This window comes from Bos mutus, chromosome 13 (genome assembly GCF_027580195.1).
Source record: "Bos mutus isolate GX-2022 chromosome 13, NWIPB_WYAK_1.1, whole genome shotgun sequence".
NCBI lineage: Eukaryota > Metazoa > Chordata > Mammalia > Artiodactyla > Bovidae > Bos > Bos mutus.
Genome location: NC_091629.1, coordinates 8,534,963 through 8,548,052, shown reverse-complemented (window position 1 = coordinate 8,548,052; position 13,090 = coordinate 8,534,963). Strand labels below are relative to the sequence as shown.

Here is a 13,090-nt window from a genome sequence, read left to right as displayed (position 1 = left end):
CCAGTGGGCAGGGGGAAAATGCCATGTTCCACTCATAGGTATATTCTTAAAGGATGAGTGTCCTCTTAGTGTAAACTTGGCAGTTATATCATTAACATGAACTCCCCAAGATGATTAAGGTTTGTGTGAGACATGGCATCATGTATAAAAAGCACTGGTTAAGGAATTATGGGGCCTCAGCTTGTGCTCAATTTTGTATTTTCTTGGTATGTGCTCTCAGTCAAATCTCAAAACATCTCTAAGCTTCTATATCATGAGGCTTATATGATTGCTAAGAGCCCTTCAAATTCTAATGTTTTACGATTGTGCAGTGCAGATATTATATTGTCTTCCATAATAACAAGTTTTAAGTAGCTTAGTACTACATACCCAGACACACATACATGTGTGTTAATTGTTACCTTAGAAAGTGTTTTGAAATTTATTTTATATCTATAGCAACTGATAAAGAATATATGACAGATACTGTTGAAAGTGAAAAAGAAACTAGTAAAATCAAGACACATCATAAAAGTCACCCTGGTAAGAACAAGAATTTGTCAAGTCTAATATTTATGGCTTATGTCTTCTCTGTGATTTAACTAATGATAGCACTAACTGTCAGAGAAGGCGATGGCACCCCACTCCAGTACTCTTGCCTGGAAAATCCCATGGACGGAGGAACCTGGGAGGCTGCAGTCCCTGGGGACGCTAAGAGTCAGGCACGACTGAGCGACTTCACTTTCACTTTCATGCGTTGGAGAAGGAAATGGCAACCCACTCCAGTGTTCTTGCCTGGAGAATCCCAGGGACAGAGAAGCCTAGTGGGCTGCCGTCTATGGGGTCTCACAGAGTCAGACACGACTGAAGCGACTTAGCAGCAGTAGCAGCAGCAGCAGTAACTGTATGTTAATGGGGAGTAATCTTCATGAATTTCATCTTATAATTAGTATTAAAGTCTTGTATTTGCTGTCAGTGGAAATTTACCTGGATATTGTTTAGTTGTAAGCTCATACACTTGGAAAGTAATTCATATAATCCAATGCTCTAATGACCTTAGAATATGCTTGGTTTAAGTATTTCAAACTGTTACTCACTTTCTTGATGGCTTAGTAAAGAGTGTTGCTTTGAAATTGAAAAAGCAAAAAAGCTAGTTGATAAGTGGTGTAAGAATAGGAATATAGCAGTTATTTTATTCAATTTCTATACATAATTAGTCTTGTGTGTAAATTTATATCTCTACTAAAGTGAAGTTCTCTAGCTGAGTTTACAATTCACAGACACAGCTTTAGTCCTGGAGTAACAGGGTTAAATACATTTCTCTTTGGTGAAAGAATGAACTTTTTGTAAAAGTGATACTGAAAGCCAGAATTTGAAAGTAGCTGAATCCTCAGATTAAAGCACCAAAATATGTGTTTTCACTGAAATTTAACATTTAAAGCAAGATTTATGAAACTTTACTTTTGAATGCTTTATTTTGTTACAATCTCACTTCTATTCCTGAAAAAAAAAACTGTTAAAAATAAAAAGTATTTGCTGACAACTTTTAACTGAGAAAAAGGTGTAAAACTGAAATTGTAGGAACTAAGAAGTTAAATTTGTTTTCTGTTTTGCTGTGATAAATTTGGTATATTACGATAAGACATTATTCCATGTCTTTAATTTTCAGAGTATTTTTATGTAGGTTCTTTCAATTACTTTGACTTCAGTGTTGCTTATTAATCCTTCTCAATTTTGAATAACAGCCTTAGGCACACCAAGAATTTGCTCTCATTTACATCCAGTTTGAAACGTCATGCATCTTAAGAATGAAATTAATTTAGTTAATTATTTTATACTTACTTATTAATGAGGAGTTTATAATTAAATGCCCTGAATAAAATTTGAGCAATATAAATTGTTAAGGGAAAAAGTACTGAAAGAAGAATACAGATCAAATATAGAAATAAATATAAAAGGTGATTGGATTAAATTTTGAAATTAAGTGAGATGCTATCTAAGAAAACAGAACAACAAAAAGGAGAAAATGAAGAAATTGTTTATAGAAATTGGAGTGATAGAAAAGTGGCCACTTATATGTGGAAAGAAAAATTTACAGGTGCCAAAATGAAGACTAATGTGAGAAGGATGGGGAGTAGTGTGCAAATAGTTATAATGTCTTTGTGAAATTTTTTTTAATTTTATATTAGGAGTGAATTTATTTAAAGACAAAGATAAGTCCACACAACATCAAACAGAGTTTTTTACTGGGCACATCGCAGGAAGTAAATTCCCAATGAACGTGATCAATTTTTCACAAGTTGACAATCAAGGTAAAAGATATAACAGAATAAAATAGATATCTAATTATTTAGATTACTTTTGTAATATGTTTTTAAAATTTTATTCTATAAAATATTTTAAACATCCAGAAAATAAGAAAATTTACAGAAAACACACAACATTCTAATAATGGTTCCCTTTGTATGATTTTATAATCCTAATCCCTCCTTTTTCAGCTTTTTTTATACACAGTCATAAAGAATATATAATGATGCTGTATACAAATATATTCTAAACTGTTTTATTGTGCTCTCTTTATTTTTTGATTATTCTTTATTGTGAAACTTCCCACCTATCTTCCTCCTCACTTCCCACATTACTGTAGGTCAGTCAAATTTGTAAAAAATGTACATGCATACAAATATACATACCCCTTTTTAGCAGAAAGTCTCAAGTTAAATGCTTTAATTCCTTTCTAGTCTCTAGAGAATGTTTTTATGCCATCTCAACAACACTTTTTAAAATACATTTTTAATCTTGCATTTTATCAGTAGTCAAACTCACAGAACCAGAGAATAAAATGGTTGTTTCCAGGGGTTAGGGGTAGAGTGAAGTGGGTAGTTGTTCAATGGATATAAAGTCACATTTATATTAGTTGAGTAAATTCTAGAGATCTTCCGTAAAACATTACGTCTACAGTTAACAATGAAATGTTGTGCATGTAAAAATTGTTAAGACAGGAGTGCTTTGTGCTGTTTTTATAAGATACACATAAAAAAGCAAGGAGACAGGAGAAGTCTTTTATAGGTGATGGACATGTTTATTACCTTGATTGTGATGATGGCTTCACAGGTTGTATGGCTATTTTAAAATTCATCAAAATGTACACATTAAATCTGGGCAGTGTTTTTATATACTAAGTATACCTCAGTGAAGTTGGAAAAGAAAAAGCAGGATGCTACCAAGGAACACAGAATAAAGACAAGGAAGAGAAAATGATGAAATATTTATAGAAACTAGAGTAATAGTCATCAACAAGTGGCTAAACTATGGGAGGGAAACATTACAAATGTATAAAGACTAATACATGGGGTTTAGAGAGTAGTGTATGAATGTTCAGACTTCATATAATTTTTCTTTTTAAATTTTATTATAGATTTACTTAAAGGCAAAAATGCAATTTTACAGCAAGAAAATGTCTATGCCAGGCACGTTGCACCAAGTAAATATAAAACAAAGATAATTACTTTATCACCCTTTGATGATGAAGGTAAAAATTTATATATAAAGATATTAAAACACTGTATAATTACATAGAATAGTTCTTGTGGTATTTTTTTCATTCTTTTTGTATCTTACTTTTTCTTCAGAAATATCTTAGATAAACCCTTGCAAGCTTGAAAATGAAATTTAATTTCTCCTTTTTACTGGCAGTATATTTCATAATATAGAATTCTTCTATTGAAGGTCATTGACTTTTTACACTTTTCGCCCTACTAAATGTAAACGTGTCCATGAGTATCTATTCTTACATATGAATATTTTTATCTCTTTGGGGTAATATCTTAGGATTGATATTGTTAAAGCATTTATAAGTTTTTAATATTGAAAAATACTTTCAGATTGTTTACCTAAAGGGCTGTTAACATTTTTACCAGCAACTGAGGAAAAATATACTTTTCTCTGAATAACCTTCAGCCATATAGATTAGTGGGTTTTTATTTGCTTTTTTCCATTTATTCCCAAAGTTACTAAATCATATCTCTCATATCTCAATCTAATTTTAATTTTTCCCACATTTGTTAGTGTTGTTTTACTGGATAACTGCCAAGTAAACTATTTAGCCTGAAAGCATAGCTATTTATATAGTTCATGATTGGGGAGTTAGCAATGTAGACTGGTTTGAGCTGGGTCATGGAGAAAGCAGTTTCAGAAGTTTCCACTATTAGGGCTAAAAGAGACTTCAGTATAGGATGTTACTTGGCTGGTGCTGGTATCTCTGATTTTTCAGGAAGTCTCCTATGTACTTCTGAAGACAAAGCACTGCTAGTGTCTCGGATGGTGAGAGTTTAATAAAACTTGTTCTTCTAATGTTGGAAAGAATACCAACAATTTGTGCCGTGGAAAGAATTTCTGCTCCTGGGGAAAAGATACATTGCTGGCATGATGTTCACCAGAACTGAAAAGGGTCATGAGCTTTTGAGAAGCGCACTGGTAACCAAGTGAGAGAAACAAATTCCTTGGTTCTTTTCCAAAAGTCTCCCTCTAGCAGGCCCTGTTTTGCACAGCCTAACTTGGTGCTACCTGGAAAAGCATAAATGTAGTTTTTAGAATCCCAGATCCAGTACCACAAAGCAGAATGTAAAAGAGTGGTTTGGAACCTAAGAGAAAATAAGCTTCTCAAGTGTTACTGGAGGTGACCTTGCTACATGTCTCTCATCTTTCATCTGATTGGCTTAGGGGTCTTCACATTGTAACCTTGGATCCTTAGCACAGAATGGGGGCAAATCTCAATCAGTGCACAAGAAATTTTCAAGTCTCTGCCTGCATTTGTCTGCTTTTCTTGCATTCACTGAAGTCATATTACCAAGATGAGAGTTGTGTGGGAGCACATGAATACAGGTAGTCAAGAACATGTGGAGCCTGTTATTGAATCCAGTCCACCCGTGCTCCTTCTGGTTGCAAATACCCATGATTCCTACCCCCCTCCCATGCAAAATACATGTGCTCTTCCAAGAATTCCACAAATTCTCATTAAAATTTGATATCAGTGCCAAAGACCACTGTCTTAGGATCTATAATCTCTTTCAGAGGCAGCTCCGGTGATATGACTTCCCGTAAAACACACACACACAATAGAGTAGCACAGGCAAGGACAGACTCCAAAGTGTCCTGGTGGCTCAGATGGGAAAGAATTCTCCTGTGATGCAGGAGACCCTAGTTCGGTCAGGAAGATCCCCTAGAGAAGGGAAAAGCTACCCACTCTAGCATTCTTGCTTGGAGAATTCCATGTACAGAGGAGCCTGGCAGGCTATGGTCCTTGGGATCACAAAGAGTCAGAGACAACTAAGAAACTAACACCGCAGTAGACACTCCCTTATAAAATGTGGGGGGAAAACAGGCATATAGCAGTGATCCATACATTTAGGTCATCTTTCCCATCATTTGATTATATTTTAATTATAATTTTCTCTATAAAATATGCATTCAGAAACAAACCAGGAACTTCACTGGTAGTCCTGTGGTTAAGACTCCATGCTTCCACTGAGGGGTTGTTGGTTCAATCCATGATCAGGAACTAAGATCCTGCATGCCAGTTGGCATGACCAAAAATAATACAACAAATAAACCCAGGAGAGAATGCAGAACTGACTGTACTACAGATGTATGACAGGTGACATCAGCATCATGATGGCACAGGATACTGCTCCTAATCTGCCTCTTATCAACAATAAAAATTTGTCATGTATCCATGAACAAAAGTGACATTGTGGGAGTCTGGGATCCAGCATCATTTACCAAGGGACTTGGAAGAGTTCTATATGCCTGTGCATCAGGTAATAGGAAGACAGACCTCCATCCTAACTGTGGACCCTTCAGTAGCTTATGAACTGGTTCCAGCTCCTCTTGGCTATGGTCCAGGAGAATCTGGATAACCCTGACTGGGGCAGTCATCACATATAAGAGAGCCTTAATGGAAGTCTGGGTTTCTCAAGAAGAAGTTCCAGCACTCCATTGGAGTAAAAGATGAGTTTGGACACATTAGAGTGGATAAGCGGAAAAGTTTGACTTTGCCAACCTTCCCTAAGATGGCAGCAGTAGGGCCAAACAAAAGCCATCCTGTGAGGGGGTGAGAGGTAGGTCAAAGGAAGAGCAAGTGATTGAGCACCAGGCTTCCACAGCTGTTTGGGGTGCAGCCAAAAAGACTCATTTGTCTCCTGTAGCATTCAGAGCACTACGTTACAGGACAATATGAGGTCAGGAGAGAGGCAGATAAGACTTTTGGAGAGCATTAAAGGAATTGGGTTCCTTCTGACTATGCTGTGAACTCCATCAGAGAGCCCACCTATGAACTTTCTGGGAGAGCCTCACCTGCAGATACCCCCAGCTGGCCTGTAGCTCCCCCAGGGTCAGACATGCCTCATCCACATGCCCTCATTCTGCAGCCAACTCTCTGTGGATGCTCCAGAGTATGGCAGCCAGAGCAGTCTTTGTTAGACAGCTATGGAGCACTTTCCTAAAGCAGTCCAGTGTCTGTGGACCAGAGAGAAACCAGAAACTTGAAATGTAGCACCACTTGAGAAACAAAAGGGAGGTTATCAGCATTGGACCTGGTGCATTGCAGAATCCAGAGATGATATACAAGCTTAAGAATTCTGCCACAAGAGTGAGCAAGAAATGTGAGCAGGTATATCCACTCAAGGTCTGAGAAAACCTCCAGGTCTCTAACAAGGCTGATGGAAAGCACTTCTCCCCTGAAAGCAGTAGTAAGTCTGAAGGAGGGGACTGCTGCTTCAGATGTGAAGACAGCACACTAAAGCCCAAGGAACACAAAGAATCAAGGCAACGTGATACTACCAAAAGATCACAATAATCTTCCAGAAACCAACCCCAAAGACACGGAGATCTGTACTGTACCCAATAAAGAATTTAAAATAACTGTTTTATTTCATATATGTTGATCAGTCACTAAGTCTGACTCTCTGCGACACTATGAACTGCACCCTACCAGGCTTCTCAGTCCTTCACTATCTCCCTAAGTTTGCTCAGACTCATATCCGTTGACTCAGTGATGCCATCCAACCATGTCATCCTCTATTGTCCCATTCTTCTGCTGCCCTCAATCTTTCCCAGCATCAGGGTCTTTTCCAGTGAGTTGGCTCTTCACATCAGGTAGCCAAAGTACTGGCACTTCAGCTTCAGCATCAGTCCTTCCAGTGAATATTCAGGGTTGATTTCTTTTAGGATTGACTGGTTTCATCTCCTTGCAGTCCAAGGAACTCTCAGGAGTCTTCTCCAGCACCACAGTTCAAAAGCATCAATTCTTCAGCTTTCAGCCTTTTCATAGTTCATCTCTCACATCTGTACATGACTGCTGGAAAACTCATAGTTTGACTATATGGACCTTTGTAGGCAAAGTGATGTGTCTGCTTTTTAATACACTGTCTAGGTTTGTCATGGGTTTTCTTCCAAGGAACAAGTGACTTTTAATTTCATACCTGCAGTCACCATCTGCAATGATTTTGGAGCCCAAGAAAAGAGTCTGTCACTGTTTCCATTGTTTCCCCATCTATTTGCCATGAAGTCATAGGGCCAGATGCCATGATCTTCTTTTTTTGAATGTTGAGTTTTAAGCCAGCTTTTTCACTTGCTTTCACCCCCATCAAGAAGCTCTTTATTTCTTCTTTGCTTTCTGCCATTTGGGTGGTGTCATCTACATATCTGAGGTTATTGATATTTCTCCCGCCAGTCTTGATTCCAGCTTGTGATTCATCCAGCCAGGCATGTCACATGATGTACTCTGCATATAAGTTAAATAAGCAGGATGGCAACATACAGCCTTGACATACTCTTTTCCCAATTTTGAACCAGTTTGTTGTTCCATGTCCTGTTCTGTTGCTTCTTGACCTGCATACGGGTTTCTCAGGAGGCAAGTAAGGTGGTCTGGTATTCCCACCCCTTTAGGAATTTTTCACAGTTTGTTCTGATCCACACAGTCAAAGGCTTTAGCGTAGTCAAGGAAGCAGAAGTAGATGTTTTTCTGGAATTCTCTTGCTTTTTCTATGATCCACCAGATGTTGGTAATTTGATCACTGGTTCCTCTGCCTTTTCTAAATCCAGCTTGTATATCTGGAAGTTCTCAATTCATGTACTGTTGAAGCCTAGCTTGAAGGATTTACAGCATTCCCTTGCTAGCATGTGAAATGAGTGCAGTTGTGTGGTAGTTTGGACATTATTTGCAATTGCCCATCTTTGGAATTGGAATGAAAACTGACCTTTTCCAGTCCTGTGGCCACTGCTGAGTTTTCCAGATTTACTGGCTTACTGAGTGCAGCACTTCTGAAACCCAAGAAAATAAAATCTGTCATTGTTTCCACTTTTTCCCCATCTATTTGCCATGAAGTGATAAGACTTGATGCCATGATCATTGTTTTATGAATGTTGAATTTTAAGCCAGCTCTTTCACTCTCCTCTTCCACTTTCATCAAGAGCCTCTTTAGTTCCTCTTCACTTCTTGACATTAGAGTGATATCATCTGCATAGCCAAGGTTGTTGATATTTTTCCCACCGGTCTTGATTCCAGCTTGTGAGTCATCCAGCCCAACATGTCACATGATGTACTCTGCATATAAGTTAAACAAGCAGGGTGACAATATACAGCCTTGACATACTCCTTTTTCAGTTTTACAATGTTCATATATATACACACATGCATACACAGAGGAATACTATTTAGCTAATCTGTTGACACTGAGTTTATTTATTTAGATTTCTTTAATTTCCTTCAGTAATGTTTTTTAAGATTTACTATAGCTATTCCCCTTTGTGGAATTTATTACTATTTTATTATTTTTGATGTCTTCACAAATAAAATTGTTCCCTTAATTAAGTTTTTGGATTATTGTGTGCACTTATATAGAAATAAAATTAAGTCTTATATTATATGTCCAGCAGTACAGTTTTATGATGTAGTCTTTTTAATCAGTTAATTGAAGAAGAGGTAGAAATGTATATTGTCATTTATATTTACCTATATAATTACCTTTAAGGTACTTTTTTATTTATTCATGTGAATTTGAGTTACCTTCTGTTGTTATTTTGTTTCAGCCTGAAGTATTCCCTTTAGTTTCCCCCTCAGTCAGTCTTTCCTATCAGGAAGTTTCCATAAGCCTCTTATCATTCTCCATCAAAGGGCAGACAGACTGAAAACCACAATCACAGAAAACTAACCAATCTGATCACATGGACCACAGTCTTGTCTAACTCAATGAAACTATGAGCCATGCTGTGTAGGGCCACCCAAGATGGACGGGTCATCGTGGAGAGTTCTGACAAAACATGGTCCACTGGAGAGGGAATGGCAAACCATTTAAGTATTCTTGCCTTGAGAACCCCATGAACAGTATGAAAAGGCAAAAGATAGGACACTGAAAGATTAACTCCCCAGGTCGGTAGGTGCCCAATATGCTACTGGAGATCACTGGAGAAATAACTCCAGAAAGAATGAAGAGATGGAGCCAAAGTAAAAACAACACGCAGTTGTGGATGTGACTGGTGATAGAAGTAAAGTTCGATGCTGTAAAGAGCAATATTGCCTAGGAACCTGGAATGTTAGGTCCATGAATCAAGGCAAATTGGAAGTGGTCAAACAGGAGATGACAAGAGTAAATGTCAGCATTTTAGGAATCAGCAAGCTAAAATGGACTGGAAGGGGTGAATTTAACTCAGATGACTATTATCTCTACTACTGTGGGCAAGAATCTCTTAGAAGAAATCGAGTAGCCCTAATAATCAACAAAAGGTCTGATGCAGTACTTGGGTGTATCTCAAAAACTACAGAATGATCTCTGTTTCCAAGGCAGACCATTTAATATCACAGTAATTCAACCAGCTTCTATGCCCCGACCAGTAATGCTGAAGAAGCTAAACGGTTCTATAATGACCTACAAGACGTTCTAGCACTAACACCCAAAAAAGATGTTATTTTCATTTTAGGGGACTTCCTACTTTGGAGTAACAGGCAGATTTGGCTTTGGAGTACAGATGAAGCAGGGCAAAGGCTAATAGAGTTTTGCCAAGAGAACCCACTGGTCAGAGAAAACATCCTCTTCCACCAACACAAGAAAAAATTCTACACTTGGACATCACCAGATGGTCAACACCGAAATCAGGTTGATTATATTCTTCAGGTTGATTATATTCTTTGCTGCCAAAGATGGAGAAGCTCTATACAGTCAGCAAAAAAAGACTGGGAGCTGACTGTGGCTCAGATCATGAACTCCTTATTGCCAAATTCAGATTTAAATTGAAGAAAGTAGGGAAAACCACTAGCCCATTCAGGTATCACCCAAATCAAATTCCTTATGATTATACAGTGGAAGTGAGAAATAGATTCAAGGGACTAGGTCTGATAGATAAAGTGCCTGATGAACTATGGACGGAGGTCTGTGACATTGTACAAGAGGCAGGGATCAAGACCATTCCCAAGGTAAAAAAAAAAAAACCAAAAAGGCTAAATGGTTGTCTGAGGAGGCCTTATAAACAGCTATGAAAATAAGAGAAGCAAAAGGCAAAGGAGAAAAGGAAAGATATAAGCATCTGAATGCAGAGTTCCAAAGAATAGCAAGGAGAGGTAAGAAAGCCTTCCTCAGGGATCAGTGCAAAGAAATAGAGGAAAACAACAGGATGGGAAAGACTAGAGATCTCTTCAACAAAATTAGAGATACCAAGGGAACATTTCATGCAACGATGGGCAAAATAAAGGACAAAAATGGTATGGACCTAACAGAAGCAGAAGATATTAAGAAGAGGCGGCAAGAATACACAGAAGAACTATACAAAAAAGATCTTCATGACCCAGATAACCACGACGGTATGATCACTCACCTAGAGCCAGAATGCGAAGTCATGAGGGCCTTAGGAAGCATCACTCTGAACAAAGCTAGTGGAGGTGATAGAATTCCAGTTGAGCTATTTCAAATCTTAAAAGATGATGCTGTGAAAGTGGTGCACTCAGTATGCCAGTAAATTTGGAAAACTCAGCAGTGGCCGCAGGAGTGGAAAAGGTCAGTTTTCATTCCAGTCACAAAGAAAGTCAACGCCAAATAGTGCTCAGACTACCACACAATTGCACTCATCTCACACACTAGTAAAGTAATACTCAAAATTCTCCAAGCCAGGCTTCAACCATATGTGAACCGTGAACTTCCAGATGTTCAAGCTCGATTTTGAAAAGGCAGAGGAACCAGAGTCAAATTGCCAACATCTGTTGGATCATCGAAAAAGCAAGAGAGTTCCAGAAAAACATCTACTTCTCTTTATTGACTGTGCAAAAGCCTTTGACTGTGTGGATCACAAGAAACTGTGGAAAATTCTGAAAGAGATGAGAAAGAGATGAGAATACCAGAGCACCTGACCTGCCTCTTGAGAAATCTGTATGCAAGTCAGGAAGCAACAGTGACAACTGGACATGAAACAACAGACTGGTTCCAAATAGGAAAAGGATTACATCAAGCCTGTATATTGTCACCCTGCTTATTTAAGTTATATGCAGAACATCTTGAGAAACGCTGGGCTGGATGAAGTACAAGGTGGAATCAAGATTGCTGGGTGAAATATAAATAACCTCAGATATGCAGATGACACCACCCTTTTAGCAGAAAACGAAGAACTAAAGAGCCTCTTGATGAAAGTGAAAGAGGAGAGTTAAAATATTATCTTAAAGCTCAACATTCAGAAAACTAAGATCATGGCATCTGGTCCCATCACTTCATGGCAAATAAATGGGGAAACAGTAGAAACAGTGACAGACTTTATTTTTGACCTCCAAAATCGCTGCTAATGGTGACTGCAGCCATGAAATTAAAAGACACTTGCTCCTTGGAAGAAAAGTTATGACCAACCTAGACAGCATATTAAAAATTGGAAACATTACTTTACCAACAAAAGTCTGTCTAGTCAAAGCTATGGTTTTTCCAGTATGGATGTGAGAGTTGGACTATAAAGAAAGCTGAGTGCATAAGAATTGATGCTTTTGAACTGTGGTGTTAGAGAAGACTCTTGAGAGTTCCTCAGACTGCAAGGAGATACAACCAGTCCATCCTAAAGGAAATCAGTCCTATATATTCATTGGAAGGACTGATGCTGAAGCTGAAACTCCAATACTTTGGCCACCTGATGGGAAGAACTAACTCATTGGAAAAGACCCTGATGCTGGGAAAGTTTGAAGACAGGAGGAGAAGGGGACGATAGAGGATGAGATGGTTGGATGGCATCACTGACTCAACAGACATGAATTTGAGTAAACTCCATGAGTTGGTGATGGACAGGGAGGCCTGGCCTGCTGCAGTCCATGGGGTCTCAAATTGTCGGACACGACTGAGTGACTGAACTGAACTGATTCCCTTTAGTATTTCTTTTAAGACATGGCTGGTAGTATAAAAACAAAATCTCTTGGGTTTTTTTTGTTTGTTTGTTTTCATCTGGGTATGGTTTGTTCCATCTTTATATTTGAATGATAGTTTTTCTAGGTATAAAATTCATGATTGTGAATTCTTGCTTTCAGCACTTTGAAAATACAATTCCACTACTTGTGTGCTCTAATCCTCATATTCCCCTAGCCCTAAGCATCAATTTATCTAATTCCTGTCTCTATTATAATTGAGGCTTTTTGTGACTTGCTTCTTTCATTTAGCTCTGATCTCCAAACTAATCTTCTAAATATATATCTTTATATTCTAATTGAGTTAATGTTCTCAAAAAATTAATTTTCATTATATAAACTTCTTTATTTTTATTGACAACTTACTGTTTGAGTATTAAAAATAAAAATAGTTATGAATATGGTCCATGTCACAGCTAACATATTTTCTAAATATTTCTAGATGTATCTTTTGAAGACTTTTCATCTTACATGACTGAACGCCCAAAAGTACTTCATAGACCATCTAAGACTAGGCCAGGTTTTTATAAAGCCATCAATTTTCCTTCACTGAATAAAGAACATTCAGGTAATTCATACTATTTTTATTGTACAATGTGATGTTTTTAATGAATAAAGGTTTGATTATATGGAAATTACCAGATTGTACTAACCTTAGTCATATAACCAGTTTAACAAAAATAAATG

At 37.7% G+C, this 13,090-nt stretch overlaps 1 protein-coding gene across 1 annotated transcript in view; it reads left to right on the top strand.

The window, feature by feature from the left end:
• LOC138990501 (coiled-coil domain-containing protein 7-like) overlaps window positions 1-13,090 on the top strand; it is a 170,932-nt gene that overhangs the window by 142,384 nt on the left and 15,458 nt on the right. Inside the window, exons 22-24 of the mRNA XM_070382052.1 lie at window positions 2,169-2,291; window positions 3,398-3,511; window positions 12,846-12,971. Of these exons, the coding sequence (XP_070238153.1) occupies window positions 2,169-2,291; window positions 3,398-3,511; window positions 12,846-12,971 (363 nt within the window). The remainder of the gene's footprint in view (window positions 1-2,168; window positions 2,292-3,397; window positions 3,512-12,845; window positions 12,972-13,090) is intronic.